At 35.5% G+C, this 11,469-nt stretch overlaps 1 protein-coding gene across 3 annotated transcripts; it reads left to right on the plus strand.

Moving 5' to 3' along the window:
* The first annotated feature begins 542 nt into the window (after nucleotides 1–542).
* LOC112508836 (post-GPI attachment to proteins factor 3-like) lies at nucleotides 543–10,247 on the plus strand. Of its 3 annotated transcripts, none has more exons than XM_025113633.1 (8): nucleotides 543–608; nucleotides 864–962; nucleotides 1,090–1,130; nucleotides 2,500–2,594; nucleotides 3,318–3,579; nucleotides 3,704–3,900; nucleotides 8,933–9,120; nucleotides 9,791–10,247. In XM_025113633.1, the coding sequence occupies exons 4-8, from the start codon at nucleotides 2,500–2,502 to the stop codon at nucleotides 10,075–10,077; spliced, it is 1,029 nt and encodes a 342-aa protein (XP_024969401.1). In that variant the 5' UTR covers nucleotides 543–608; nucleotides 864–962; nucleotides 1,090–1,130; the 3' UTR covers nucleotides 10,078–10,247. The 3 variants fall into 3 exon arrangements, with proteins under 3 accessions (XP_024969401.1, XP_024969398.1, XP_024969400.1); XM_025113630.1 differs by having other exon boundaries at nucleotides 864–950; XM_025113632.1 differs by lacking the exon at nucleotides 543–608 and adding an exon at nucleotides 688–806 and having other exon boundaries at nucleotides 883–950.
* Nucleotides 10,248–11,469: the final 1,222 nt, after the last annotated feature.

An 11,469-nucleotide genomic window follows, 5' to 3' on the forward strand; every position in this document is an offset into this window, starting at 1 on the left:
TTGAATATGGATTTATTTGAGTTTGAATCTATTTTTGATCTTCATGTGTGGGCCTTTGATTTTGGTTTTCAGTTTTAGTTATCAGGGTTTGGATTTGGGTTGATTTGTTGTGTTCAGTTATGTTTGGTGTGTGATCTAGTATACGGTGGTCGGAGATGTGGTAGTGGCTGGAGAAGATGACCGGAAAAAGGAAAGGGGGTGTGATGTCTTACCGGAGAAAATGAAGAAGATAAAGTAAATGACATTCTTGGTCCCTATGGTTTAATAAATAAATAGAGTAAATTACATTGTTGGTCCCTATGATTTTAAGAATTAAATTAAATTAAATTCAGTGACTAAAATATATCTCTAAATTAATTGAGTTAAACATAAACTTTTTAATGACGTTAGATTTAGAGAACCAATGTCTTATAAAATACAAACTATAAGGATGTAATTTATAAATATTTCAAATTATAAACCCAAAGTGTTAAAATACATAAATTACAGGGACCAAATTTGTAATTCTCTCTAAGAGAAAAGAAGTTAACACATCGATTCTGTTTGGTCACGGACATATCATTGGCGAGAAGACTCTCTTTTGGACGGAAATTTCACCAGGTGAACTGGTAAGATCACTTCTTCTATGTCTCAAATCCCCTTCAGATCTGTCCATTTTATTGTTTATGATATTTGATTTACAAGCTCCGTCGCGAAAATCCTGTTACTATCTGTCACTAGTTGCCGATAACTGTATCGGAATCAGTTTAGCTCGCAAAGTAATCTTCGCATGGCGTTATATGCTGTTTACTTGCTTTGCTGGATCGGTAAGAATCAATATTTGACTAGGTATTTACTAAACTTGTCTTTATGATCCAAACTAGGTGTTTTTGGTTTCAGCAGCGGATCGAATCGTGTGTTAGAGGAAGTTCTTGTGAATGCTGAATTTCCTGGACGATATATAAGTCTGAGTGAGTCTACAGGTTTTGGTTCTTTTTTTTAAATTTGAATGTTTAATTTACATGTCGAGTATTTATGAAGATTAGGGAAGTTTGTTATGGATCACTGAGCGCGGGCGTTTTTTGTTTTGTAATTTTATATGTTTTTCAGGCTATTGTGGCTGATTTGCAGGGTAAAAGTGTATCAGCAGAGTAAGCTTTTCCTCCCTTCCTCTTGATCTCAAGAGTCGAATAGATCAGTTTTCAAAGTCCATAAGAASTGTTTGGTAAAGAAGACGACTACATGGACCATTTAATTCGCATGAGAAGAGTTAATTGACCTTTTGAAGTACATTCTCTGACACACAATGACACAAACTTCATTTTATTTTTTCAAAATGCAAAACACGCTTTCTAATACTGAGCAATTCTGGATAAGAAGTGCCGTATAATGTTTATTGTTTTTTCCATTTAATTTCTACAATTTCAACAATTTGTCTAAATTGCTCATTGTTGTAGACTACGTCTTTTTGTATTTTCACAAGAATGACAGGTCGTTTCTACAAAAAAGTTAAAAGTACAATGGTTTAAAAAGTGAGTAACTTAATTCAAAGACCATGAGGTTTGAATTTCAAAATCAAAAAGTGGTATCCATTATGGAATAGGAGTGCTTAACTAGATTTTGGTGGCCTTTGAGCAATTGGATATGCTGCCCAAACCAAACATACTTACATTAGCTTAAGAACATAAAGCTTGTAAGAAGATTTTGTCATGATGTATATGAGCAAAAGAAGATCAAAATCTGTATGCTATGCAAATTTTGAAGTCTGATAGAATTTATAAGATGTAAAACACTAATATACTGCACATCCCTTTAAACTATTTACTGGTTGATCATCCTTTCAGTTTAACAACTAGCATATTAATTTGCTGGTAATTACTAAAACTAACCAACAAGTCATACTTGGCTCAGTATGTACCTTACTGCAAACAAGTAGAAAAGGTCTAGAGATGAAGTAATCGTGGGGGAATGTACACTCTTGCTTTCGTTGTCAGAAAGGATTGGACTTTGAAGCTTCTTACTCCCTCTGGCACTATATATTGGTTGTTGCCCTCAACTGCACATGTGCCCTGTGCAGAGGGAGAATGGAGAGGGGGAATAGAGAGGGAGCAAAGTAGAAGGTTGTATAACATAGAGGAATAGGCTATTTGAACTAGAATTCTTCATACTGAAAATACATTGCTTTTGGTGTTTATCTCTTTGGTGCATTGGCACTATATTGGTTATTGCCCTCAGACATGATGGACTTTGAAGCTTCTTCTTACTACCCTATGATACTATATACTGGTAATCGCCCTCAACTGTGCATGTGCCCCTGCCCTGGGGGAGGGGGGTGAGGGGGAAGATAGAAGGTAGAGTAAGCAACATAGAAGGTTGTATAACATAGATGAACGGGCTATTTGGACCAGAATTCTCCACACTGGATCACATTCTTTCTGATATTTAATTTCTTTGGTGCATTGGCATTATTATAGTTTCTTATCCCTTTTTATCACACTGAGAAAAACAAGTTTCAAGCAGATGCTACGTTGCTACTGGGTCAGCTTCTTTTTGGCGCTTTCTTGTCTCTTGGGGGTTCTTCATGCAAGTGCTGGTGATGCTGATCCCTTATATAGGTAAAGCTTGTATTTTGGCCAACACAATGATGTTTTTATATTAACTATGCTTGGATTTCTTTCTTTGTTTTAAGTGGGAGAGGGGTCTGTTTTTACGTTTTCTCTTCGGCTGTTTCCAATTGGAAGACTTATCTTCGTGATATTATTCGAAGGCTTTGCAGCAATCCTGGTAACTTGGCGAAGGACTCCACCTTTTGGGATCTGATCTTCTACGACTTTTTGTTCTTTTTTCAATTTTAGCATGCTGCTAGTTTCTGAGCTTGTTGGACAAAGCTAATGATTTATGAAAAATGGCTTATAGCAGCCATTCTACCAAAAGTTAAGCATGCATCTGGCGAACAAATGTGCCTTTAGCACACAAAAGCTGCCATCTACAACAAATAAAATGTGATGGTGCAAACAATATTCTTTTGGTCATAAAGCTTATGTCTCTGCTGACTATTTAAGCACTGTTATAAGCAAAAGCCAAGAAGCCCTAGTGCACCCGTGTCACTTCATTTTAACATTCAAATTTCACTTGTTATCTTGGTCATTAATGGGTTTTCTCAAATGGTGGCTCAGATGGGGGTTGTTGAACACATATTTTGTTGTTCTTATTATTACATGAGTACAAGTTATATATTTAGATATTTAATTTGAATACAAAAGCTATGGATCAATGTCACTTGTTCTTCCGCTATGATGAATAGGCAAACTTATACATCTCTCTTTCACCTGATGTAGGTCTTGCCTAGGAGAATGTGAGAGAACTGGATGTGTGGGTGATATATGCTTTCCACACTGCAACTTCTCATCTGATGGTGCCTCACTTAACGGTCCTTGGTACATGCAAGAACCTCAGTATATACGGTGGAAACAATGGGACTGTCAAAGTGATTGCCGGTATCATTGTATGCTCAACAGGGAGAAAGACAGAGCAGCATCTGGTCACGAGCCTGTCAAGTATCATGGTAAATGGCCCTTCAAACGAGTATTCGGGATTCAGGTTTGTTACCATCAATCTTGTACCTCATAATCCCTTTATGGTTGAGGTCAAAGTTGATTTTGTTTACCATTTCTATCTTTATATTTTAGGTATTGACCCTGAGTAATGTCTTGTATTTGCCCAGGAGCCTGCGTCTGTAGTATTTTCTGCACTCAACCTGGCAATGCATTTTCATGGGTGGCTATCCTTTTTCGTACTTTTGCACTACAAACTGGCTAGTAAGTCAGATAGAAAGCCATACTATGATTATGCTGGTCTATGGCATCTATATGGGCTCCTAGCTTTGAACTCGTGGTTTTGGAGCGCTGTTTTCCACAGTCGGTGAGTTATAAGATGTACATTTATCTACCTACATACATTACATGTTTTTAAGGCATTACAAAGGCCCAGGTTGTTGAAAGTTAGTCTTCAAGTGTGGCAGCACTTGTCTCACATAGGAAAAACAGAAACTTTTGAAGGCTTAATAAACCCAATTTTCTTTGTTTAAATAAATTAATTGGTTACTGGTTCTGGATATATATGAGTTTGAGCTTAGCAATATGCATCGGCTAAATCTTTTATGTATGACAATAATAATAATAATAATAATAATCAAAGACTTGGCACCTTGTTATGGATAATGACATAAGACAGTTAATATCTACAACCATTAACTATCATTATGTAAATTGTAAATATGACCTTTGTAACACCCCATCCTACTAAACTTAAGATGAGACATGTCACAACCGAAAACGGATCAAAAGTCTACCATTTACAGTACAGAGCTCTAGTGAAACTTCCAAAAAAAACATTACAACCATTATATTACATAGCACTAACATAATCACCTAATAACATAGCAAAAACACTATATTCAACCGCTAGTCTTTTAGAATCCTAAGCCATCTCGACCCTTCATCCTGCCCCTAAGTTAGATTCTGAACCTGCCGAGGTAAAACAAAACAAACCTCAACTGAGCAAAAATTGCCTAGTGGACGAATAATAGCAAAAGAATATCAAATAGGAATAAATAACTGAAAGGAAACATTACGATACAAGTGAAATCAATTTAAGAGTAAATCTCTAAAAATTGAAAGTTATATAGTAAAAAAATTCAAGGTAAGAAGGTCATCCGTATCATTAGGATACGTTGTTCCCGATGGATGATCAGTCCAATCAGGCGTCGTAATGGAATGGAAGTTTCGGGCACTACACCATCACATTCCCCGGTAACTAGAGGTATCTGGTATTCGGCTCTATCCGGTAACCAATATAATTGGTATTCGGCTCTATCCGGTATTTGGTTCATAGGATGCATCCAACATTCTCTATTTGGCTTGGCCGTAGCCTTTATGAGAATGCCATGACTATTTTAGCCATCATGGGGGCGTCTCAACACCCGTGCCCCGAGTATTGAGCCTATTCAAAGTTAAGTCAATAAACTAAAACTCAAATAACCAAATCAATAACCAAACATTTGATAATAAGTCTAATAAAACCATTGAGGTTCCAATTTATATAAAATCGATCATGAGTCTTAAAACGTACCAGTAATGGTTTAGAGTATCAGGTACACAAAATTTATAAACCAAAACATCATATATCACATAAAAGAATTTCAGATACCAATTTGATCATCTCCCCTTTTGTGGATATGTGTCATGATTAAGATTTCATARAATGGATAATCACCACAATTGATTACCCACATATCAAAAGAAAGTAGATATTCGTACCTTGAAAGTGTTTTAAATATGATCAAACAAAATTCGAGGCTAATGAATGGTTCCCTCCTTTCAGATTACCTACACTTAAAAAAAGGGCTTTTAGACCATTTTCAATAACACTTCTCATCAACTTCAAGTTCCTACAAGCTATTACCTTTCATAGAATTTATGGACCATCAAACATGCTTAACATACCACTAGGACACTTAGTAAACATATAACACAATGCCTAGGACTAAAGACAACATTTGCTAAAATCAAATTTACAAAATCCAAACAGAAGCTAACAGGTTCTGTACACCAAAAGTTTAAGCCTTTTTCTCACACTTAGAGGCTGAAACAAACTTTCTTATAAAAACGACAGTTGTACATATACCTCTTAGGATTTCATACCAATTGAATTCACATAATTTGGAGTTCTGGTCTATTTTATATAGAATTTATACAAACAGAGTGCAATTTCGAGTGGCTGCAGACAGGGTCTGGAAAATCAAAGGTTTCAAGCCATGTATGGTTCGAATTAGGTTCTCAGTAAAATACAAAGTTGTAGATAACTCAAGCACCTTTCTAACGATATAAAGAACGCATCAATCGGACAAACGGTTGATTTTATATGAATTTTCAAACTTACAGTAACGAATCTGCCTCCTCTAACAGCACCAACTTGAAGAAATTTCGTCAATCTTCAATTTTTAACCTATGAATCATGAATCAACTTAGGGATTAACCATTGTCCTAAAGAAGAAGAAATCAGAAAAAAATAAACTATAGACATACCTTATCTTGAGTTCCTAGTTCCAATTATAACATCAATTCTTCAAAAACTCAAAGATTTAACAAGAAATTCCTAGGTTTATAGAGATGAGAGGAGGAATTTTTAGAGAGAGGTAGGAGAGATCTTAGAGTTAGAGAGAGGAAGAAGCCTGATTTAAAAAAAAAACAATTTCCTATATATATTTACAATATTTACTATCTAACCCTTGATCTTAAGCTTATTTGCAATATAATCGTACTTTGGCAATTTCCTTTACAATTTTGGTCCTAACCAAGATTGTTCTGACCAACTTAGAACTCAGATGAATTTTATGAAAATAACTAGGCCTAATAAACGACTCTTACAGACCAAGATATGAAACACTTAAGCACGATTTCACACTTGAACAAAATTGGTTCTCGATCAAGAGATTAGATTTACCAGATACGGGGTATTATAACCTTTATGATGAAATTATGCGTCTTCACTTCTCCTTTTTGTTCCCAGAAAAGATGTTCATAGATATCAAGGAACCTGATGTATTCTACATCTTAGATTAGGAAATCCTATGGGGATTTGCTGTAACCCAACATCAATATAGTGGAGGTTAAATGGCTAATATTATCCTAAGGAGAGTGATTATCATCAGTCTTCACGTCCTAATTTGATTTCTATTTCTCTTGTTTACCCTATTTCCAATAATATTGCTAACACAGGTTGGCTTGAGGTTACTCATCATTATCTCTTAGCTGCCCATCTTAATCAAAGTTTCCTGAAGCTAGAATTATTTGTGGGATTCCATGTTACTCCTTTCATTCAAGTGTTTGAATAATAGCCAATCTGATGGAAACAAAATACAAGCAGGTTCACTGCTACACATGCCATTACTTTTTTCAGGGATCATATTCAATTACAGTGCCCAAAATCCTTCCCTGATTCCTTTCTAAGAGGTCTAGATGAGATATTGTCTCTGCAACTTGGTTTGTTGATAGATGGGGTTCCTAGTAAGTCTTATGTACTTCCATTTATCGTCTTGCCACACAGAATTATCTTAATGCATCTATACCAGAACTAGTAGGCGTTCCTTTACATTTTGAGAGTTTTTGGAGGTTGACATTGCTATGAGGATTCCTTTTCGTCTTAAAGGTCATCTTCCTTTTTCGTTTTGATCTGCTTGAATTGCATGTTGCTAGGACAGCTTTGTATGTGGATTCTTGAGTTTGGTAATTTTTCTATTGGATAACTTGCAGGTCTAATGTTGGCCGCAAAGACCATATTTGTGCCTTTTTTAGCGTCTCCATGTAACATTAGAAAGATTAGAAAAGAAAGATAAACAGAAAAGAGACTATGGTCACACTTCTGTTTTATTGGCCGTGCAATAATGTGAATACAAGTATTAGTTTGGATGAAGAAAACTAGGAGGATATGAAGAATATGCAAAAATGCTAACAGTTACACAATCTATTTAGGCCTATGAACTTTGTGTAATAACTAATATGATATTTCAGCTGATCAACTTCAAAACTTCAACAGAATGCCTTTGAACTTGTCTATGTGCACTGTGTATATTGACTTTTGGCCCTTTCCAGGGGAACATATGACTAGTTTTTGATTACCATCTGATAGTTAATTGCTCTTTATGTACAGCATATTTCTTTCTTTCTTAGTTGACTATGAAGAATCTTTTTCCTGATTTAATCAAAAACTTGGTTGCGTTAAAGGGTGTATATATATATTGATTTTATTTATATAATTTATATTTCTCTCTCCCACCCCACCCCACCCTTCTCTCCCCCCCATTTTCCATACTTCTTTTCCAATCCCTTGTTCCATAACCTCTCTGCCACATGAACTGCACCGCCCCGATCCTATATTCATTCCCATCTGATTAATATATACGTTTATATGTATCTGTATGTACTTATAGATGCATATAAAGGTGTCTGTGGGAGTTTCAACAATTTTCTGTAAGAGTCAAACTCTTGGTTCAGGAGGTAGCATATATGAATTTCATATGTTTGACAGTTTGAGTTTGTGCTTTGAAAATATTTGGTTTACATGAGCAGTGTGGGAAGTGACGACGTTGAATGGCACCAAATTTCTTACTAAAAACTCAAGCATTTGGGATCAATTTCTTGAAATTAGTTATTACTTCTGTTTATAGGGCAGGGATTAGCTAATTAGAACTTTAGGCATACATGGAGAAATGTTCTTAGTTTTCAGGGTGGAATATGGTGAAGAACAAAGGGGTGGGATGGCCTTGGGGAAAGACCAGTTAAGAGTGTTCAAAGAAACAAAAGTACATTTAACTAAAAAAGTAAAATATTACGCTCAACTGTAAATCAACTCAAATCAAGTTAGAAATTGTAAGTGGTTTGTATCTTAAAGCGAAGTAACTCATACCTGATGCAAAATGACTGTCTTTTCACACGACAAAAACACATGACATTCATTATGGTTAAAATGCTCACTTTAAGAAGTTAATCGAGAAAAGATCACTAGAAAAGGTCTGATCCTACTGGTTTAAAATATTTAAAGGCCTATAGTCGATGTCTTATGGTTCACAAACCCAAATTAATTTCTCATTCAGAGTTAATGAGCCCAATTGATAATATGAAGTGCCCCAATTTCAAATGGGGCGTGGACAAAGCTAGAAACCAGTGGTTGCTTGGTTTTGTCATGCACATCCATTTCCCGTTATGCTAGTTAGATAAGTATCTCATACTTATTTTTGTTTCCATTTTACAGCTTATTATCCTGAACTAGTTAACTAATCAATCAATATGAACTCAGTTTTGTGACCATATTTAGAACTTACCAGTATCTCCTTTTGGTCCTTATAAACTGAGATTGCATGATGATAACGTTTATAAATTTTGTTAATATACAGAGATGTGGAGTGGACAGAAAAGCTAGACTACTTTTCAGCAATCGCCTTGCTTGGATACTCACTCATCGTAGCCATATTAAGAAGTTTTAATGTGAGGCTGGAGGCTGCAAGAGTCATGGTTTCTGCTCCATTGCTTGCATTTGTTACCACCCACATATTGTACCTCAACAACTACAAACTGGATTATGGTATCTTTCCTGTATCTAGTTAACCTGAAATCATACCCCCTCCGACCCAAAATAAGGGTGCGTTCGGTATCTGGACAGGGTAGAACATGACAGTAAAGTTGTTTAGTGTTTCGTAAGACAGAAATGGACAGGACGGAACAGACAAAATGACCAATTTATCCCTAATGAGTTGTTTATATATTTTGATTAATACAATAAATAAAATTTAAAGAATACAATAAATAAAATTTAAAGAACGAATAAGATGACCAATATATTTTGAGGTTATATTGGTAAAACATAAGTTTGTTCCACCTTGTTCCATGGGGTGGGGGTGGAACACGCCTGTTCCACTTTGTTCCTTTCTGTACCACATAAAAGTCCTGCCAAACGTGAAACAGTGATCCATATTCTGTCCTGTCCAATGTACCAAACGCACCCTAAGTGTTCGTGCTCACATTCCTATTTTAGTTTGTTCCAAAATAATGGTCCACTTCTAAAAGTAAGTGCCTACTTTCCAATTCTAACGGAATTTCATTATTCCTCTATGATTAAGGATAAAATTGTCATTTAGTTGATTAAAAAAATGTGCCTTCTCATTGTGGGACAGTTGGTTTTGGTACGGATAGAGTAGTATTTATGCCAAAGCCTGGTTCAATGATGTAACTTTTTCATTTACGAAAATTGGTAGGTTGGAACATGAAAGTGTGCATTACAATGGGGGTGGCACAGCTCGTGATCTGGGCTGTATGGGGAGGAGTGAGTGGTCATCCTTCCCGTTGGAAAGTATGGTTTGTGGTAGTGGCAGGAGCAGCTGCAATGCTGTTAGAGATATATGATTTCCCTCCATACGAAGGATTTGTGGACGCACATGCTGTTTGGCATGCAACAACCATCCCTCTGACTTATCTGTGGTGGAGTTTCATCAAGGACGATGCTGAATTTAGAACATCCATTCTATCGAAGAAGCTGAAATAGCATCTTGGAAGCCTCTGCCAGGTAAGGAATCAATCCTAGCTACTGATTTTTGTTATGTGTATCTTGATTTGTTTGAGCCAACAACCCTTCTTGGTCCAATCAGAAAAGCACTAATTGGTTAAACTCGATGACCCATTATTGGAAATTCACATAAACAACCGTTCTACTCAGATTTTATTGGGTCAGTTTAGTTTTTATTTGAATTGGTTACTGCCTATTGAGAATTTTAGTCTTGGATCACATAGCCGTTGGATTAGAGATATGATAAATGATCAAAATAGGATAAGGATTTTTATTTTAATTAATATCATTTAAAACTAATTATAAACTAGTGTTAAAGTTTAGAATTTTAGTAAAGTAAAATTATCTTTCAATTTACTGATAACCGAACCGAATAGTCTGAAACCCAATAACCCGAATCTTATTTGATTTGGTTTGTTTGGAGAATGTTGAACACCGAATGAACCAATTAAAATTAGAGGAGTTTTCTAAGGTGGTCGAAGTAAAGGCCATTTACTAATGCTAATTGGGTAAGCGCTTACCGGCAAGATCAATCACCCTCACTTACCTTATTGCGTAACATTCTCGACCATAAAATGGATTGTTGGTAAGCGTCTTAAACCCGGTATGTGCTTATTGGGTAAGAGTCTTTTTCCTCTTTTACCGAGTAAGACTCTCGTTCTTTGTTATGCCTTTTACCAGGTAAGATTCTTGGTCCTTCCAATACTTAGTTGGTAAGGTAAATGATATCGTTAAGCACTTATGTCGATAAGTGTTTAGTAAACAATCCCTAATTGATTGAATTAAAACACTAACATTCTTCTATTAATGTATTAATACGATTACAAAAACATATTATGAAATAATGATCCATCTTTTTTAAGGTCATGATTTTAAGAGGTTTTAGACAATTAAACATAATTTGGATGATTTTCAAATCATCCGACCAAGCTTATATGGTTTTTAGCTAAAATATGTATTTTTGTATCATTAAGGGGCTGTTTACCCAAATGCTTACATGGTAAGTGTTTTAACGATAGGAGTCAATACTATAATATATTTTGATGCGTAAGATTTTAGTACATCAAAACACATTAAATGCAACAATTTACCGGGTAAATAGTCGTAATCTTTACTTACCGGGTAAGACTCTCCATCCTTCTCATCGCTCTTACCCGGTAAGATTGTTGGCCATTGTCATGTTCATTCGTTGAAGAAATTTATCCGGTAAGCACTTACCAAGTAAGCGTTTAATAAACGGCTCCTAAGTCTCATAAAAGTAAAATTACAACCATAATCAACATAATTTTGAGGATCAAAGCTACTTTTCTTTCTACAAATACTAAGGGGGTGTTTGATTCAGCCATGAGATAGAAATGAAAATTACAGTTA

The sequence above is a fragment of the Cynara cardunculus genome (genome assembly GCF_001531365.2).
Source record: "Cynara cardunculus var. scolymus isolate 2C chromosome LG 3, CcrdV1, whole genome shotgun sequence".
In the NCBI taxonomy this organism is placed as follows: Eukaryota; Viridiplantae; Streptophyta; class Magnoliopsida; order Asterales; family Asteraceae; genus Cynara; species Cynara cardunculus.

Bases quoted from the DNA above. Each gene is read 5' to 3' on its own strand.
- LOC112508836 (XM_025113633.1), top strand. From the start codon at position 2,500: ATGCTACGTTGCTACTGGGTCAGCTTCTTTTTGGCGCTTTCTTGTCTC. The intron at 2,595-3,317 runs GTAAAGCTTGTA...CACCTGATGTAG, and splicing joins GATGCTGATCCCTTATATAG to GTCTTGCCTAGGAGAATGTG. The intron at 3,580-3,703 runs GTTTGTTACCAT...GTATTTGCCCAG, and splicing joins AACGAGTATTCGGGATTCAG to GAGCCTGCGTCTGTAGTATT.